Source organism: Panicum virgatum, chromosome 1N (genome assembly GCF_016808335.1).
Source record: "Panicum virgatum strain AP13 chromosome 1N, P.virgatum_v5, whole genome shotgun sequence".
Taxonomy (NCBI): domain Eukaryota; kingdom Viridiplantae; phylum Streptophyta; class Magnoliopsida; order Poales; family Poaceae; genus Panicum; species Panicum virgatum.
The window spans coordinates 14,632,746-14,653,360 of record NC_053145.1 but is presented as its reverse complement, the minus strand read 5'-3'; the positions used below and the strand labels follow the sequence as shown (position 1 = coordinate 14,653,360).

Below are 20,615 nucleotides of genomic sequence, written 5' to 3'. Positions count from 1 at the left end.
ATCCAGCGAGGGGGACGCCCCTGCGACCCTGACGTGGATCACGACCGGAGTCCGAACCCAGACCCCACCGGACCAAACGCCTTTACCAAGGCGATTCGTGGGGCGCCTTTCCCCCAGCGCTTTCGGCTGTCGGCAAACGTCGCGAAATATACTAGGGATACAAACCCCGACGTGTGGCTGGAGGACTATCGGCTTGCATGCTGGGCCGGAGGAGCAAACGACGACCGCTTCATCATCCAGTATCTCCCAATATGCTTGGGAGAGAACGTTCGCGCCTGGCTGGAATTCTTGCTCGCTGACTCCATCGGCAGCTAGGCAGACCTCCATAAAGTGTTCATCGGCAACTTTCAAGGCACGTACGTGCGTCCTGGCAATTCTTGGGATCTCAAGAACTGCCAGCAGGAGCCCGGCGAGTCCTTGCGTAACTACATCCGGCGCTTCTCCAAGCAGTGCAATTCGCTCCCAGGCGTCGTCGACGCCGACTTCATCAGCGTGTTCATCAGCGGGACGCACTGCAAGACCCTGGTCCACAAACTAGGGTGCCAGAAGCCGCACACCATGCACGAGCTCCTGGAGATCGCCACCAGCCATGCCTCCGGCGAGGAGGCGGTCGGGGCCGTCTTCGAGCGCGACTAGCACGTGGCAAAGGAAAAGCGACATGACTGCGACAAGCCATCCTCAAGCCGCGAGGATAGGAAGAACAAGAAGAATCGCCGACCTCCCGCCACCGGCGAGGTCGCGGCGACCGAGCGCCAAGATAAGCGCCCTCCTAGAAACGACCACTTCAACCAGCTCTTGGAGAAGCCATGCACCAACCATGGCTATCCGGTGAACCACAAGTTCAAGGATTGTGATATGATGAAGCGTCTCCTCCGCAGGACAGCCAAGACCGACGGCGATGACCGTGACAAGAGGCCCGACGCTGACCAGGACAAGGAGAAGCCGGCGGAAGGAGCGTTCCCGGACGTGAACCAGTGCTAGGTCATCATCGGCGGCCTGGAGGACGAATATTCCAGGCGACTGTAGAAGGTACGGCTCCGCGAGGTATGTGCTGCCGCGAGTTCTATTCCCAGAAAGTTAAAATGGGCATCCACACCCATCATTTTCGATCAGGATGACCATCCGGCCAGCATCCCTCGGCCTGGGAGCTACCCTCTCGTCGTCGACCCCGTCGTCAGCAACATGCGCCTGTCCAAGGTGCTGATGGACGGGGGCAGCAGCCTCAACATCCTCTACATCGACACCGTGGAAGCCATGGGGATCCCGCGAGCCTGCCTGCAGGCCTCTCTCTTCCCCTTCTATGGCATCCTGCCGGGCATGAAGGAGTACCTGGTCGGCAACATCGACTTCCCGGTCACGTTTTCCAGCAAAGCCAACTTCCGCATCGAGACCCTCACGTTCGAGGTGGTGGACTGGAAGGGGGCGTACCACGCCATTCTCGGACGCCCCGCCTAGGCCAAGTTTATGGCGGTGCCCAGCTACACCTACCTCAAGCTCAAGCTACCGGGCCCGAACGGGGTCATCATAGTGAGCGGCTCCTTCGAGCAGGCCTACGTCAGCAGCCGCGAGTACTTCGACCTCGCCACCACTGCGGCAAACTCAGCTGAGCTTGGCCAGCTTCGCGCCACCACTCCCGAGTGCTGTCCTGACCCTGGCAAGCCCAACCAGGCACCAGCCTTCGTCTCAACCGATGAGACCAAGTCGATCATGGTCAACGACACCGATCCAGCCAAGACGGTGCGAGTCGGCTCCCAGCTGTCGGCCAAATAGGAACACGCGCTCGTCGACTTCCTCTGCGCCAACAAGGACACTTTTGCCTGGAAGCCGTCCGACATGTCGGGCATACCAAGGGAGGTCGCTGAGCACGAGCTCCGCATTTTGCCGGGATGAAAGCCCATCCAGCAACGCCTGCGCCGCTTCGACGATGAGAGGCGTAGAGCCATAGGAGAAGAAATTGCTAAGCTGTTAGCCGCCGGCTTCATAAAAGAAGTCTATCACTCCGACTGGCTCTCTAACCCAGTCCTTGTGAAAAAGAAAACTGGTCAATGGAGGATGTGTGTCGATTACAACAGCCTGAACAAGGCTTGCCCCAAAGACCCTTTTCCTTTGCCTAGAATAGATCAGATCATTGACTCCACCTCTGGATGCGAGATCTTATCCTTTCTAGATGCTTACTCGGGCTATCACTAGATAGCGATGAAGGAATCCGACCAGCTCACGACATCCTTTATCACGCTGTTTGGCTCGTACTATTACGTGTCGATGCTGTTCGGTCTTAAGAATGCAGGGGCAACATACCAGTGATGCATGCAAGCCTGCTTCTCCGACCAGATCAACCCGCCGATCGACCCTGACCGGTCGGATCCGGCTCGGGCAACGGTCGCGGTCTACGTTGACGACATCATCGTCATGACGCCGCACGCGGACGACCTAGTCGCCACCCTGAGCACCACGTTTGCAAATCTCAAGAGGTTCAACATCAAATTGAATCCTGAGAAATGCACGTTCGGTGTGCCTAAGGGCAAACTTCTCGGGTACATGGTATCCGAGCGTGGCATTGAGGCCAACCGCGACAAGATCGCGACTATCACCAACATGGGACCCATCCGCGGCGTCAAAGGCATCCAGAGGTTAACCGGGTGCCTAGCAGCACTCAGTCGGTTCATTGCCCGGCTGGGAGAGCGAGACCGGCCGCTGTACAAACTCCTCAAGAAATCCGACACCTTTGTCTGGACGGAGGAGGCACAGGCGGCCCTTGACCGCCTCAAGACTCTCTTATCCTCTCCGCCGGTGCTTGTGGCACCGAATCCCTGCGAACCCCTTTTGCTTTACCTGGCAGCCACTAACCATGTGGTCAGCGCCGCTCTGGTGGTTGAAAGGGAAGAACAGGGACACGCCCTTAAGGTCCAACGTCCCGTGTATTTCGTCAGCGAAGTACTGACTGACACAAAGTCACGGTACCCGCAGACACAAAAACTCCTCTACGCCGTCATAATGGTGGCCAAGAAGCTGCAACACTACTTCACTGAGCACGAGGTGTCGGTCGTCACCTCGTTCCCACTCGGTGAAGTTGTTCACAACCACGACGCCGTGGGGCGCATTTCCAAATGGGCAGTCGAGCTGATGGGCTATGATGTCAAGTTCGTGCCCCGCACGGCAATAAAGTCTCAGGCCCTGGCCGACTTCATCGCCGAGTGGACGGAAGTTCAAGCTCCAACCCCAGAAATCTCTCACGAGTACTGGACCCTCTACTTCGACGGGTCGGTCATGGGACCCGGCGCAGGGGCTGGGGTTGTCCTGGTCTCCCCAGAAGGAGGCAAGTTCCAGTATGCAGTCCGCCTCCACTTCCCCGCGTCAAACAACTTTGCCGAGTATGAGGCGCTCATCAGCGGCCTCCGCATAGCTATCGACACCGGGGCAACCCGCCTGTACGTCTACGGCGACTCCAAGCTGGTAATCGACCAGGTCATGAAGAACTCCAATTGCGAGAGCCCTCTCATGGACGCATACTGCCAGGAAGTCCGTAAACTAGAAGGGAGATTCCGGGGTCTGGAGCTCCACCACATCCCACGAAAGCAAAACCCCGATGCAGACGCTCTCGCAAAGATGGCCGCCGAGCGCAAGCCGGCAACCAACGGTGTTTTGGACAACGACCTGAACACGCCATCAGCGCGAGAGAAGCAGCCGGCCGCAGATAGGACAAAAACAGAGGAAACAGGGCATGCAGAAAAAACAGAGCACGCCCCATCCGACCCAGCCCCTGACCAAATTCCCGAGGGCCCACTCTGCTTAGCAACGGGCCAACCCGACCCAGGCCAGGCAGACAGCACTGATTGGAGAGCCGATCTACTGGCTTATCTCCTACATGAAGTCCTTCCAAAGGAACACAACGCAGCCCGCCGGGTAGCCCAACGAGCCAAAACCTTTGCTGTAATCGACGGCGAGCTTTACAAACGCAGCCTCTCCGAAACTGGCATTCTCATGAAGTGCATCCCCATTGCCCAGGGCAAGGAGCTTCTTCTCGAGATACACACCGGGATCTGCGGACACCATGCTGCACCACGCTCCCTGGTCGGAAAAGCTTTCCGACAAGGATTCTATTGGCCAACGGCACTACGCAACGCCGAAGAAATCGTCCGTGCATGCAAAGGCTGCCAATTCTACGCCAAACAAACCCACCTGCCAGCCCAAGCCCTTCAGACCATTCCCATAACATGGCTATTTGCCGTGTGGGGCCTGGACATGGTCGGGCCATTGAAGAAGGCACCAGGAGGGTTCACCCATTTACTTGTCGCAATCGATAGAGGCAAAACCAATCACCACAATCGACTCCAAGGAGGCCGTTAAGTTCTTCCTGGACATCATTTATAGATTCGGCGTGCCCAACTCCATCATAACCAACAAAGGAACCAATTTCACAGGCCACTACTTCCAAGAGTTCGCGAAAGGATACGGGATCCGGATCAATTGGGCATCGGTCGGACACCCACGCACAAACAGGCAAGTTGAGAGAGCCAACAGCCTAATCCTCCAAGGGCTCAAACCACGAATTTTTGACATGCTCAAAAAAATCGCGGGCCGCTTGGTGGAGGAGCTGCCGGCAGTGCTCTGGAGCTTGCGAACCACACCTAACCGATCCACAGGGCTAACACCTTTCCTCCTAACATACGGCTCCGAAGTCGTGCTCCCTTCTGATCTGGACTATGGTGTGCCAAGAGTCAAAGCTTTTGACCCAGAAACGGCAGCCGAAGCCCAGAGGCACCATGGAAGTCTTAGAGGAAGCAAGGTTGTCAACGCTACATCGATCGGCCCGCTACCAACAAACTTTATGCAGGTACCACGAGAGGCGCATACGGGAGAGGACGCTGCAGGTCGGAGATCTGGTCTTCCGATGAGTCATGACGACGAAGGACAAGCACAAGCTCTTGCCGCCATGGGAAGGACCCTACAGCATCGCAGAGGTGATACTGCCAGGCACCTACAAGCTAAAAGACTCCGACGGTAACATTCTAACCAATGCTTGGAACATAGAACAGTTACGGCGTTTCTTCCCGTAAGAAGCACTAGCGGCTCAGTCCAAGTGCCCCGACCACTTCCGGCTTGGAGCACTCGGGGCCCCGACACCTGTCAATTTTTTCCTCACCGCACAGCACAGTGCACTCACCCGGCGCCCCGACCCGGCCACTCCCGGTTCGGAATCACACGGGGGCCAGACACCTGCATTTTTCACCTGCCCACAACACACAAGCTCTCTGGTTTCTAGCACCCCGACCCATACACATTTGGCTCGGAGAGCTCGGGGCCAGACCATGGTCTTCGACCATTCTACTTTATGTTGTTTTTCGCCTCTATAGCCCCTTGCCCTGAGCACTCTCAGGCCAAGGCGCTCGGGGGCCTCACTAGGACTGACTGTGCAGCACGCGCACACCGGTTTCTCCTGCCACACAACACACTGAAACTCCCATAACCAAATCAAAAAGCAAACGCCATAACTTTTTCGAAAAAACAAACCCAAGCGAGATGAAAAACGGAGCAAAAACATAAGAAGCAAACACGAAATTAAACATAATTTGGGGTGCCACACACATGGTGAACGCCCCAGGAGTTCACCAAAGCCGCACGAACGGCTTGGGGCACAACACTTACAGACATTTCATAATTAAGCAAAATAAAAAGCTAGCCGCCGGCCGGCCCCATGCTCCGCCTCCGTCCCGCTGGGACTCTACGGACCGTCCAGCTCCGGGTCCGCGCCGCAGGAGGTCGTCGACGTCCATCTCCACTGCGACGACCCACCCGAACCCGGCGAAGTCCAATATGGCCCGCCGACGAACAGCTGCGCTAGAGGTCTCCAGGAAGCCGGGGTCGATTCCCCCGAGGTGCAGCCCAGTGCGCAGCCGAACGGAGGCCAAAGCAGCGGCGGCACCACGACGGATCCCCAGCCTCACCGACGAGCGGATGATCTTGGGGAGGGCGTGGAGCTGATCCACCCGCATGGGCGCTTGCGGCTCCGCCACACGGAAGACAACGAGTGTGCCGTTCTCCAGGGCCTCGCGCTGGTCCTCCACCTCGCCGAGGCGGCGCGGCAAGTCCGACACCTCACGGCGGACGGCCTCCAACTCCTCCTCCAGTACTGCGGGCAAAAATTATGAAATTGCAGGAAGAATAGGGGATAGGAGGCATGATCAAGAACGGAACTCACCAAAGGCACAGGCCTGGGCGTCCAGTACAGCATCCCTCGCCGCACGGGCCTCTTCCTCGGCAGTGCCCCGAGCCACCTCGACCACCCACAGGCTCTCCCGCAGGTGCTCGATCTCGACCGATGCGGCCGAGTAGCGACCACGCGCCAAGTCGCACTCCCGCTGCAGAACCGGTATGTCAGGGTGGACCTCCGCAGAGCCGGACTCCGAGGATGGGGCGGATGCAGCAGGCGAACCCGGCGCGGGCAAGCCTGGCGTGGTCAAGCCTGGCGCAACAGTGGCTTTGACCAACGGTGCCGCGACGACCAGCACCGGTGGCGCGACGGAGGACGAAGTCGAGCCGCCGCCGGCAGCAGCAGACGCCCCAGCTCCATCCCACGTCGGAAGCCCGCCAGACAAAGAGGAGCCAGAGGCGACGGGGCCGACTGACGGCCCAACGCGCCTTGCCCCGCGATCCACGCTCCCGGACCCGTCGACGGCACCCTACCACCGCGCAGGTATCACCACGAACATAGCAAAGTAAAATGTAGGGACAGATGAACGAGGACGGCGTCAAAAAATACCTTCCCCGGAAGAGCTCACGGCATACCCGCGGCGGACCGCGCGGTGGAGCACTGGACCCCTCATCGCGGGGGCGCTTGCCGTCAGCCATTAGGAGAAGATCGACGACAACGATGAAGGCGGTTAGCACTCCTCCTCCTTCTCTTTTCCCCTATGCCTTCGCCCTCTCCTTTTCTCTGTTTTTCTCCGAGAACTGGCAGGCAACAACATCGATTGAGATGAGGCGGCGGGAGGCAGGGGGTTAAATAGGCGATCATCATCATCACCCCACGGCGATTCCCGAGCGAAGCGATGCCTCGAGACACGAGCCGGCACAGACGGACCTCTCCGTGGCGACCGGCGCAACGCATCGGCTCCACGCGTGTGTATTCCATAGTTTCAATTAAATCCCTGTCATCAATTCATTTCCAATTGCAGGGAAGACGGCGAACCGTTTCCATGCCTCAAACGAATCACAACCGCACGATTCGATTTCAAGGTTCGAAGACCAGTCCGCTAAGGGCTCCACGCCGTCTTGACCCAAAGAGCCAGGGAAGAAAAACCGAGACGAGCACCAAGCAGCCCAATCCCGACCTGCCCCGGCAGCAATCAGGTCGTCTCAAATTTTCTTGTCTAATCCAGCCTCTAGCGTTCCACGGAATCCCCTCCAGGGGGGAGGGCAACTAGGCCCCCCCGAGCTGGTTGACGGCTCGGGTATCTGACTGGGATGCAGGCTGTAGAGCAGTGGAGTGCTCCCAATGGGGCTCCGTCGACCCGGTCGTCCGCGGCAGGGTCGGACTTCACTCAAATTGTCCTTAAATGGGCGTACCCGCTATCGAGCTCACCGAACCCGCCATTCCGGTCCATCTAGATCAAGTGGCAGGGTTCACCTCCTCCGATCACTACCGGTCGCAGTGGAGTCATCCATCGTTGAGGCAAGAAAATGAAAAGACAGTGCGGTAAAATAAACAAACAGAAATGCCCCAGGGCTAACTCTATTTCATTAATCATCTCCTTAAAACAATCGGCCGGAAGCCGTTACAACAAACGAAAGCTAGCTGTTCTCGACTCAGGGAAACAGCGGATACAATGGATCAAATCCATTTACTCCCACAAAGGGAGCAACTAAAAGGGGCTAAGGCGGCGGCTGCTACCTGGCAAGCTGGAGGACATGGCCAAAGAACGTCGCAAGACTTCTTGTAGCACCTCGCAAGCCTTCTTCTGTCACCAGCCGCGCCGAGAGCCCTCGGCGGAGGTAGAGGCAGACGACGCCATCGAGGGTTTAATGGAGTTGAGGTTAGCCCTCACCCCTCGCCGACGCCGCTTCTGGATATCCCCCTCAGGCACTGGAAAATGGGCCATGATTTCCTTCCCACGGCCGCGTCCGCCTTCCAGTCGCACCTCAGAGGACCGCCCGCCTCCAAACAGAGGCGCGGAGACCCATCCTGGCTGCAAGACCACCCTGCCAGATGAGAGAGAAGCCCATGACCGTCCCCCGCTGCCACGAAGCACGGCACCAAGCTGTGCCACCTTAAAGCTATAGCTGGAAGATGAGGCAGCTGATCCGCAGCTCCGCGCCGATGGCGCGTGATGCACCCACTCGAAGTCTCGGGGGAGCGGCACTCGCAAGAAGGACGGAGAGGGGCGACCCCCGTGGCAGGATAGGTCCACCATCACCAGGTCTCCGAACCGACGCCGAGGAGAGAGTCCAAGAAGGCCACCAGAAGCTGGGAGCCCCCTCCCCGATTGGCAAGGGAGCCGGGAGACCAGTGGCCTGGCTTGCCTAACTCCAGCAGCAAGCCCTCGAACTTCTCGGCGCCGGGCAAAGGTTGGTGGGATGAACTCGCTGACAAGTTCATGCCTGAGGAGGATCCCCCGCCATTCGCAAGCATTCTTCTAGCACCAGAGACATAAGCCATGCCCACTCTCATTTGGAGGACGGGTGTGGGGTGTGAGGAAGAGAACTGCTAAAGAGATTTGCATGATCCATTTTTCTTATGTGGAACCATGTATCCACAACACCCCTATTTATAGGCAATCGTGGGCACAAACGGCCCTAGCGTTCAGTGGGCCAGCCGAAACGGGGCACACCAAAGGCCCTCACCTAACCGAACCCCGTCTTGAATGCTGACGGGACGGCGCCAGTTTGCCAAGCGACCACCGCGCCACTCGGGACACGATCACCGCACGACCCACCAATGGGAGGCGGTCCTGAGTAGGAGGGGAAATCGAGGCATCCACGGCGTGGCAACTAGATGCGATGACCAGCCTCGAGATTCCACAGTACCAGCGCCCCGGCCGGCCATCAAAACCGGCACGATCCCGTCACGCCAGCACTGGCGCACGCCGAAAGCCAGGAACATAGGCAGGCAGATGGGACGCCCCGGCCAGGGGTCGTCAAGACCGAGTCCAGTGGCTCCGCAATTACAAAAATCACAGAGCCACTCGGGGGGCCTCTGACGGGGGTGTAAACCTGGGGCACCTGACGGGCCTGACTCGTAGAGAAGGAAGCCCAACAAATTCCCTGGGCCGGGCCCGATACGGTCCATCAACCCGTGTGGGTAGCTGCCTTCGCTCATAAGGCAACACGGCTGGGAGCCCGACCTTCCGGGACACGTGGCAGCCCCCGACCTGGCTCCTCGGGTCAGAGCCACGCCGGATGACCCAGGTCGTGCGCTCCAAGACAGCCGCCCTCCCTGACAGGTGTGCCGATCAAGCCAGGCCTCCGCGCTGGCTCCATGACGATGGCTTCCCTTATCTTGCAGTGCAGACATAGGCTACAGAACTCCCTGACAAAGGGACAGCACCGCCTATGCGGGCCCCGCGACACTACAGGAGGGGGGCGTCAATGGACATCCCCTCCCTGCGCACCTCCCTATTACGCCAATGAGTGTGACCGGACACCCCCGGCCTGACCTCGATATGGCACCCCTCACCGGGCGTGCGGTCCCGCTGGCAGGGGCTACGCAAGGGAGATAAGAGGAGTCCCTGCAAACAAGGGACATAGGCCCAGGCGGACAAGACCGGAGGTAACCCCCGAGCGACCATCCGACTAACCAGGCCGCCTCGACTGGTCTAGGATGGGACAGCACCTGAACAACCCGTTGCCCAAGAAGATCGCTAGGATCAAGCCTCCCCACTCCCGACCGACCGAGTGGGCCCCGATGACTGACAAGAACGAAGGACACCCAGACGGTGCCAAGACACAGCGCTAGATATATGTAAATGGGGGCCCCACCTTGGACTATAAAAGGGAAAGCCCCCCACATAGGAAAGGGTTGGTTGGACTCCTAGAGGTTCGACACTGCTTGACTAGCTTGTAAGCTCCCCTCTGAACTTTGAGCACCCGGGTTCGAGAGCAATAGAGCAAGAACATCACCCCCCATACTGGACGTAGGGCGCATCCGGCCTGAACCAGTCTAAATCCTCGAGTCTTTGCGTGCTAGACCATATCCGATCAAGCGCACATCAAACGAGCAATCGAGTAGTTTAGTAGTCGCCCATTTCCCGCAGAGACACACCTGGAGACAAGTTCGAGGGCCGCTGGTTTATTTAACTTTTTTTAGGACGGGTGATGAGGTGACCTGCCCGTAGAAAGTTTGGACACAGGAAGCGGGGTTAAAGATGTTTTACTGGCTGCGACAGCGAGCACTTCTTCCTTATCCTCACTCCTTCCTTATTCTGTATCTCTCTCCTCCCTCATCTCTCCCCAGTGGCCACCTCTTCCTCTCTCTCCCCCCTTCGCTCTTTCTTCCAGAGCACAACAAGCGGCGAGGTGCGAGCACGGCAGCCGTCATGGCGCGAGTATGGCGGCTAGCGTGGCGCGTCCTGAGAGGCATTGCACCCGCAGGGCGCGTGCGGGGTGCCGGCGTGCTTCGCTAGGTTGCGGAGCTCCTTTTCTGTTGCGGCATTTCCCAAGCCACGACAGTTCCAGCTTAGGCAACTTATTGTGCTTGGCGGTCCTCTCCTTGGGGAGACTGCCTTCATCTTCTGCAGGAGATCCAGACCCATCTGCTAGGTGCTTGCCTTGGATGATCTTGACGACATCTTCCGCACCCCCTCTCGAGTAAGCAAGAAGCTAGAAAGCATTTAGGCTACCACGAAACCATAGGTTCTCCACCTCTCACCAAGGCCCGGCAGCTGAATTAGGCCCTTGGTCAGCCTACACGATGAGGGAAGGAAGAGCCGCATGGTAGACGTGGTTCCTTCACTGGCGATGGGATCGCCGTGAAGTCATCGAACCGTAGGAAAACCTAGGTCTCTGGCATCACTTGCAGCCAGTTGCAATGCCCAGTCCTTATTGGCATAGTGCCCAGTCCTTATTTGGCATCAGTTGAAATGGAATCGACAACATAGGTGGTCATCATTCATACTTTTAGGCAGGCCCGGTCCTGAGTTTTTGGTGGCCCGGGGCGTAACCAAAAAGAGAGGCCCCCTAACAATACTATGAACTAATAATAACAATAACAGTAGTAGTCAAAAACACTTTAAAGTGTCCAAAGCAACATTTATATCATACAATTTATACATATTAGCTTAAAATTTCTTTTAGCATTTCTCAATGCGAAATCATCGATGATGGCATTAGTGTTGATCTACCAATAATTTATTCTCAATGCATAAAGTGGCCAAACCATTTAATCTTTTTTGAGATATTATAGACCTGAAATAATTCTTCAATAGTTTTAACTTTGATGGGTGTCTTCTAGATGACATGAGGGCTCTGAAATTTTCAAAAAGATAATTATCAAACGTAGATATAGAGGGTAGATGGTAACAGATGAATTCTGACTTCAAAGACGAAGGATCAATGAAGGGGCTAGTATCAGTCTATCAGATGATTTACGAGTTACGGGCAGTGAGATTGGAATCCAATCAGGGTGAGTGAATGAACAACGACAATGAGAATTCAAGGAATCGATGAGTCGGCTAGCGTGGTACGCAATTGATAATTAGACAAGCATGACTACGTGATTAGCTTGTAGGCCTTCTAGCGTTGCTTCTTGCTTGTTGTGTGAACCTAGCCCATTTACAAGTATACTATATATGTATGCGTGTTACCTTGGGAGGCCCCTATGTTTTGGGGGCCCGGGGTGGCTGCACAGCTCGACCCCCTCAGGGCCGGGCCTGCTTTTAGGGTAACTAGCAAGGTGGTCCGCGCGTGCCGCACGCGCGTGCGATAAGTTGATATAACAATAATTAAAATTTCAGTATAATGAGTTGCAGTGCTTATATGAATTTGTCAAAATGCATCACTTGTAACGTTATAATTTTTTTTATTCAAGCATGTTGATGGGCAAAAGTAGCAACTGATCATGACCTAGTGGTCGTCTAAACATGGCTATAATAGTCTCCTACTAATCTTGACTCCTGAACTCTGTGCTAGACTTTCTAAGTCAAACTGAAACAATTAGTGGATTTGACAGTTAACACTACAGGTCTTCGAACAGGAGAAAGTTTGTTTCCCAAACATGTCAACCCCTACACCGCAAACACAGATGTAAACAAATCCAAATAATTGAAAAATACCATCGATCCTCTGAGACAATAATATTTGCTCGGTATAATCCTAATCAGCACATACGTATGACAAGTGAATGAGTGCACTAAGCAGAATCCTAATTCCTGAGGGCAAGTACAACGTCGAGCCAACCCCCATAGACATGAAGTTTTTCTTTACAAACAGCCCCCCGGCGGACGGCATTTACTGAAGAAAGAGAACATCACTGTCGATTCATTGGTCGCCGGCTTTCGGCCCGTGCTCCAAGGCCAAGCAACGAGGAGCGTTGCCGCTGTACGAAGCATTGTTGTTTGACGACAGTGGCGAGGATCCGCTGCTCTTGGCCGAGAGGCTGCAGCCTCTGGTGATGATGGTGATGCTACTATGGCCAGACAGGCCGCAGCCTCTGGTGATGATGTTCCTGCTGCCTCTGGTGATGATGTCCATGCTTCTCTAGAGCCACAAGGAGCATCTGGTGATGATGTCCCTGCTCAAGATGAAGACATGGAGGATGCTGACGATGATGATGAAGCAGCACTTGACAGTGAATTTGATCAAACTGTATATATTATATACATGCTTATTTTAAGAGTCATGTGAATTATTTGAATATATTATATGTGTATTCTCTCATGTATGTAACAAAATGGCTATAAATGCTCAGGGGTGAGGCCCCATTGCTGCGGCCTCTCTTTTTTTAGCAGAGTTGTTGCGTCCTCTTTTACCCGTCCCCTGACTGCGTGGTAGGGAGCCACCACCTCTGATGGCGGCTGCAGGGAGGCAAGTCCCTGGCAGAGGCTTGAAGGAGAGCGGTGGAGGCATGACTCATGAGGGCCGGCGGTATCCGCCGCCACGAGACCCTGACGGCGAGGCCGCCTCCTCTCACGTCCCCCACGCTGCCTCCTCACCGAGCCCGCGGGTGAGGACTCCCCAGCACAGCCGCACCAAAGCCACCGACGAAGCCATCGGCAAGCCGTCCACGCAGATCCAGGCCATAGACATCGCCGAGCTGCAATGGCTCAAGGCCAAGGTCCACACCCCTCTATGATCTTCCTCATTGCGGCAGCAGCAACGGCTGCAATGGATGCAGAGGGTGGAGCACGAAAGTTTTCAGGCACGGGGGGGACGTGACTCACGAGCGGGGCACCGAGGTGCGTATGCAGGAGGTGGCGGTGACAAAATATTTAAATTTTTTTTAGCAGAAACGTTTTCTAACTCACAATTTTCATGGGTCCCCCTCCCACCTCCCTCCACCTTGACATGTGGGTCCAACACGAGGGGTACGGTGAACCCATTCCATATGAAAAAAGCTTTCAATTATTTTCGATTTTTATAGTATAGATAAAAGGTTTGCTATCCCTAAAGAAGGGAACTGGTTAATTGTCTCTACGCTCGGGGATCTACACTGAAAGAAATGCCCCGAATACCCTGTGTAACTGTGAATTTGTGATGCAAGGTATTTCCAAAGTAACATGTTTAGCATTTTGATAGGCTACCAAGAGGCAAGACCAGTTGCAGAATCTAGCTGCATAAGACCTTTTTGAAAGCAAAGGAGCTAGTTACGAAAAGTACGAGTGATTTTGAATTTTATTTCAACCATGAAAAAACTCCAGGTAGCTGGTTTTGCCGTGTTAAATCCTCTTGAGTCTAGACAAAGGAGCTAGCTAGCCCCTGAACACGATACCATTTGGTCTCCCATCTCCCCTGTTGATTTAATGAAACAATGGCGACAGAAAACATACCGCTATCTCCACTTGGCAGAAAACGACAAATGAGAAAGACCGTCATTAAAGTCAACCGTGGACTTTGAAGTCAAATGAGATGCTTGATAAGCTCCACTATCCTGTCCAACTTCTCCGGGTCTTGGCCAGCTCGTTGATGCACGAATGACATCATTTTGTAAGGTACAACAATTTGACCTCTGAACATCAGTTCATTCCTGGACTCCCGACGAGCAGAGGTGCAGATGATTACATAGCTGCATGCCAATTTGGAAGCGGCCGTGATCGTCGCGTAGTCAAGTCAGCGTGAATGGATCTGAAAATCTGAGAGAAAGAAAGTCCATCCGCATGGGCTCGTGCTGGGCCCTTTTCTGGACTAGTTTTGCTTTTAGCTAGCCCACGGGCAAATTCTTTAGCCCAAACTTAACCAATAAATTTATATTATGTCTTTTCTTTTTATTATTCACTTCCCTACTAAAGTGCATATATATATTTATGTGATCCAAGTAAGATTAACAATCAACTAAGGTTTTATTTTACAATTATCTCTTTTTTAATTATCATCAAAATATATCTGTAATTTATTCCTATTAGCACTTTTCGAAGAAATCATATTATCACTTAGGAAGAGGTTTTTATTATTTTATTATTTTGGAGTTTCATTATTTTTAATATTTTATATTATAATTTAAGTTACAATTTAAATTTATATGGATTGTAATATTGGATTTAGTATTATTAATAAGATATTTTATAGTGCAGTTTTGATTGGTCTAGGTGCAGAAATATCTAGTTCCGCAAGTCATATAAGTTGTTTCATTTAGACAAATGCTTGTTATGCAAAATTATATAATTTATTCTAGATATATACATAAAGTCTTTTTTCGTTGAGTTTATTAATTATACAGAATATATATACAAATTATGTTACTACGTAGTAATTTTTAATTTTATGTTCGCATAAGGCCACCAGATATGAATATAGGGTCAAATCAAACACATTGATATAAAATATTGGTACTATGTGAAATGAAAAAAAGTTATGATTGCAGATGCCTAACATAATTGCTAAGTATAAATCTTATCACAACCCGATACATATGGTTAAACTAAAAAAAGTCTAAATTACCTCTTAACTATAGCCAAAAGTTTGAATAAACCTCTAACTATTTATTAAATTATCATTTAAATTATATTTTTGGTTCAAATTAGCTCATAATACAAATTATGTTTTTGTGTAGAATTTAAAATTGAAATTTTATAAAAATAATAGTACAGTTATAAAATAATAGTACAGATTATAACGCATATTAGCAAAACTATATCATAATTTTTAATTATTATTTTTATAAATTAGAATATTTAATAATAAATTAATTATTGGATTTTAAAATTATATGAAAACTATTTGAAAACTATGAGAAATTATTATATTTTTCTATGCATTGTGATGTCCATCATCTTGCAAAATTTGAAATTTGAAATTAAAATGTAGTGTATGGAGAAATAAGAAAAAAATAAAATATATTATGAGGTAAAATGAACAAAATAGTATTGTTTAGAAAGGATAAATTAAACCAAGTTATAATTTATAGAGTTATCCAAACTTTGAGAATAGTTAGATGGGAGTAAAGTGAACTTTTTCCAATCAAAAACCATTCACATCCAAAACTATGATTGTTTTTGTGTGTAAATATAGAGCTTATCAGACCCCGTTGAAACGATAAGTATGTATATATCTATATGAGTATTTTGTCCCAAATATTTCACAAACACTAGGGGTGTGTTTGGTTGGAGGAATGTGCTAGGATGGAGCCGCCCCGTCCTAGTATTATATTATGTAACTCTATATCGCTCAACCAAAAAGAGCGCTGCGAGAGCCTCTCCGCTTCCTGCCAATCCCGTCGTGCCGCGCGTCGTGCAAAAAAAAAGTTACCACACAGAGAGTCACCACGCAGCAGCCTCTGGTCGCTCGCGTCCATCCTACGCCATTACACGCGGCAGGAGGGAGGCCCACGTGGGAGACCAACGCGTCGTCCGTGTGTGTGGACCAAATCGTCCGCACCAGATTCGTCGCCCCTCGCCTTGCAGTCGTTCGCCTCCTCCGCCTCCCAGTCGAAGCGCCATCGCCGATCTCCTCGAAGCCGGCCCTTCGACTCAATCCCTTGGCCCTCCTCCCCCCTAGGCCGTGAGGAAGGCTCCATGGCGTCGCTACAGCGACGGATTCGTCGCCAGCGGGGAACGCCACCGCAACGCGCACCAAAAGTGAGGCTCACACGGGAGACCTGCGTGTCGTCCTTGCCCGCGGACCTAATCATCTCTGCCTGATTCATCACGCCTCGCCTCACGGTCGTTCGCCTCCTCCGTTTCGCAGTTGCAGCGTCGTCGCCGGCCCTTCGACTCAATCCCGCGGCCCTCCTCCGCCGTTGGCCGTGAAGAAGGCTCGATGTCGTGGCCGCGGGGGAGGTGGGTGGAGACCGAATCTGCAAGGGGCTCTATCAGTGCATGCAGGTATGGTTAGACTCCCTCGCTCAGATAGTTGGATGCAAGCCTGTGCCTCTTCCTTGGCTCCGTTCCTGATCCTCCATGTGCAACCTTGGATGGCCGTGTACTTCTCCTCCCCTCTCCCCTTTATCCTCCTGCAGTGACAGCCTCGCATCAATCTTGATTGAGGTGCTTCAATGCCGGATGTAGATTCAGCGTCAGCGTCACCTTAGTACCTTACCCTCCCGCTCTTCCTTGAATGCGTCGTCGCCATCATCAGTTGTCGTTGGCTCACAGGTCCATATCACCACTATATGTATACTGCTCTCTGTTGGTTGCAACTAAACTTTTCTTTTTGTGTCTTCGATAAGCTGGACAATCACTAACCATTTAATTTTGTAGTTACCTACTGATAAATCTAGAGGTAAAATAAAATGCATCTTTGGCATTATAGGATTTGCAATATTTCTGTCGTGGCCTGTGGTTCTCTAATCCCAATTCGTTCCACTACATTGGATTTATCCTATACCCTAACCTCTTTGACTTACAGATTATGTCTTCAGTTTAAGCTGTTGTATGTTGGGTGAATCCCGAGAGTGTTTGTTCTATGTTTGAAAAGGGGAAAATTTACTAACAGTCTAATACCTGCAGGGGAGAATTTAGCAATTACATACACAATGAAATAATCTGCTGCAGTGTCTTCTTTGTCTGAATTTTAAGGTAATGTTGTGGAACAATTCGTCACTGTCTATGACAGTGGTATTTGTGGGATAGCAGGAGAGAGTCCTGAATATCTAACTTTGTAGGGTTACATGGAAAATTGATTCATAAGCCTTACTTCAGTAGAACAAATACTGATATAACTATATATATAGCACCTTGCAATAAGATTGAAGATGTCCTAACATTGGAGCAGGTTAGGTATATGTAGTTCCAGCATGCTCTCATTGTTAATCAGTTTCTAATACTAATAAATTTTGAATATAGGTCATGGCATTGTGGGGCTATGTTTACTTCTGTACTCATGGGCATGACAGTTTTCTTATTTTGTGAAACAAATCAAACGTAAACAATATTATGTCAGTGATAAGGAAAATGAACTAGCAAGCAAGAGTGATATGAAAAGATTGGTAGTCACTGATAAGGAAAATGAACGGGCAAGCAAGAGTGATAGATTGATGTGAAAGGATTGGTATGAAAATTAATTATTGTGTTTCCTTCCGGCCTTTTAACTGTGCATAAAAGAAAAAGGTGTATCCATCTTGCTTTGTGTCTATTTCTTTTATAGAAGCTCTAACATGTTTCCCCTCAACCCATGCTATGCACTCCTAAGGTGTTCCAATACATGTGTAATTACCTTTGCTGATGACAGACTACCCATTTGTAATCTTAGCTGTCTAATAATTATGTGATCACCGTGTTCCATAGATATTTACTCTTATTGCACTTCATGTATTTTATCTTATGCTATTACTATGTTTATTTTGATTCCTCTATTTTCCAGGTTATGGATGTAATTACTCCCTGTGCCTTCTATTCTTGACAAAGGTGAATGCTCCGCTAGAGAGATTTGTTGTTAGAATATCCTTTAATATCCATGATACTCCTTGCTGGCCTTTATTTCTATATCGTTAGTAAAAGCCTATTGATTTCCAGAGATATTGATGTGTACCATTTTCCTTTTTTGTTTTGAGAGCCTTCCACTATATCTCCAACCTTTGTAGTATGCACATATTCTTACTTGAGTCTACACTTTTAATGATGTCAGAATAGATGCAGATGGCCTGCTCTTTTGCTAATGAATCCTCTTTTGCATAGTACTTCAATTGTGCCTTGGTGATGCAGGCACCAAATCATTTCATTTCCTGATGACGATAAGTCAATTATGGCTTGGTGATGCAGACACCAAATTATTTCATTTCCTCATGATGAGAAGTTACCTAAATGGTGAGAGTCAAAAAAATCATTTCTGTCAACTTTTGATGTTCCGACTCAATTTGAGATCCAATCTCAGAATTTATATTTTCTCTTCTAACATGCTACTTCCTTTGGTTTCACTGAATAATCACCTACGCCTGGATCTGTTGTCTTGGTAAGATTCTTTTACTGATTCGGGATTCTAGCTAGATTGTAAAAAGTAGAGAAACCTTGGCCCTGAGTGATTTTTTTCTTTCAAAATATTGTTCTCACCATTCAATAAACAAGATCCATTGCAAAAATTGCCATGATATAAAGAGGTAGCTTTGAATTTGCACAATCTATTACATTATTCAATCAATATCAATAATTAGCTTAGTCATTCAGTTATATTCAGTAATAAACCAAACCGTTCTGGTAAAAGCTGCAATTCAGTTAGCATTCTTGGTTTTCTTCAAATTTTACAGAAAAGCAAACTGAGCTAGAGGTACATGATTTATATTCCTGCATTCATTATATGGATTTCTTTGCCAAGCAACAACACTAAATCTGAATGCCTGTGCAGGATTTCAAATTGTCTATTAACTCTGTGATACCTTCATGGTTTCTTACTGTGTCCAGTTAGCAAGCATTTGAAAATGTACAAGATCAGTTTGCATTTTATATTGCTTCTTGAAAATCTCAAGTTGTATTTCATTATCCATTTGGCTAAGACTTCTGTCCAAGAATATGATTAGCTGGGGCTCAACACAAGATCAATATGGCCTTTGCTGCCATATTAGGGGGTGATGGATGGATCCGGTACCAAAACGTAGATTTCTTTCTTTTAGCGTACTACTTCCTTGGATTTCACTGAATAGTGGCTTATGCCTCGATCTTTCATCTCGGTAAATTTTTTTTGTCCAATTAGGATTCTAGGTTGTTAAAAGTATAGAAACCTTGATCCTGACTCCTTGAGTGACATTTATTTTTGTTTTTGAAAGAAGAAGCTGTTCAAGTTATCAAATACTGTTCAATTTAGGGAAACTGGAAAGCACAAGTTTTGATCTAAAATATTTTTGTTTGTGGGGAACCATGATTCTAGATGGGACTCTAGAGTACTTAGAGTAGGGCACACTGCCTCTTTGAATTATGTGGCCACATCAAGCACAATTTTCTTTTGAACACCACATCAAGCACAGTAGACATAAGATCAGGTGCCCATATGGTCTTTTATCCACATAAAACTCAATAGATATAAGGTCAAATACCCATTTGTTCTTTTAGCTGCCAAATTTAAGTATTTAGGCCATACCTTCCCCTAATATGCACCTCTTTCGCAAAACTAATATCTTGATATCATATTTTCATTTATTGTACAAGGAAAATGGAAGCACATGGACATGGGCGATCACCAGTAGGGGTAATACAGATCTCTTGGATATGGTAACAGGTTTGGTATGGTTGAAGCATTTGAGGTGCTTCTGTAGATTGGCTTTGGTCATGAATTGAGATATTTGCAATCGAAGATAGCCTTTCAAACAGGGATGTCAGGATCAACAGCATACTAACAGCATACTACGTACATGTACAGCCTTCAATTGCCCTTTCTTATGGCCATTCAACTACATAACGATATTGTAATGGATGCCAATTCGTATTCTTTGTTGAGATAAACAAGTATCATGTTGTATGATGATGTTCCTCCTCTATGCCTCCAACCCATGTTGTGTTTGAACCTTTAAAAATGATTATGCATGATCAGTGCAACAAAATCCATACATACACTGGCACTATCTAAAAAATGCACGACAGCTTTACGGGCGCGGCGTTAGCGCACCTGCCTTCCTAGTTTTTACAGTGTTTGGTTGAAAATCAATTAGGATGGAGCCATCCCAAAATAAAAATATTATTTGAAGATTCGGAACCAGCTTGCTCGACAAAATCAGTCGAACCAACTCATCCCACTCGCACGGCGTCAATCCCCCTCTTCTCCTTGCACTTGCTCCTGCTCCGCCGCACCTCCCGCGCCATAGCCCATCCTGCTCCGCCCCCTTCCCACCTGTGCCGCCGCTCCTTCCCTGCCGCAAGCCCGGGAGCGCCACCACCTGTCAAGATCGGCGTGGAGGACCGTCAGCGGTGCGGCTGCAGCCTTTGCGGGTGGTGGCTTTTTTCTTTTTTTGCTCTTTCGTTGCCGCTGCTGGCATCTCTGTGTTTCATGTCTTTTCTTTTTTCTCCACGACAGCAAGCAGCAGAGGCCTCTTCTGTTCTTCTTGT

General features: G+C 50.1%; 1 protein-coding gene and 1 long non-coding RNA gene across 7 annotated transcripts; both read left to right on the top strand.

Annotated features, from left to right (window-relative positions):
• Positions 1-1,464: 1,464 nt before the first annotated feature.
• On the top strand, positions 1,465-1,770 carry LOC120653339. The gene has a single exon (XM_039931098.1). The coding sequence runs from the start codon at positions 1,465-1,467 to the stop codon at positions 1,768-1,770; it is 306 nt and encodes a 101-aa protein (XP_039787032.1).
• A 14,216-nt stretch (positions 1,771-15,986) lies between these two features.
• On the top strand, positions 15,987-20,050 carry LOC120655274. 6 transcript variants are annotated; one of them, XR_005667402.1, is made up of 4 exons: positions 15,996-16,223; positions 16,333-17,162; positions 17,947-17,990; positions 18,288-20,050. It is a non-coding gene; the product is annotated as an uncharacterized LOC120655274 (long non-coding RNA). The 6 variants fall into 6 exon arrangements; XR_005667401.1 differs by having other exon boundaries at positions 15,991-16,223; positions 16,333-16,739; positions 17,094-20,050; XR_005667399.1 differs by having other exon boundaries at positions 15,992-16,223; positions 16,333-16,469; positions 16,604-20,050.
• Positions 20,051-20,615: the final 565 nt, after the last annotated feature.

Coding starts and splice junctions, on each gene's coding strand:
- LOC120653339 (XM_039931098.1), top strand. CDS start 1,465: ATGGCGGTGCCCAGCTACACCTACCTCAAGCTCAAGCTACCGGGCCCG.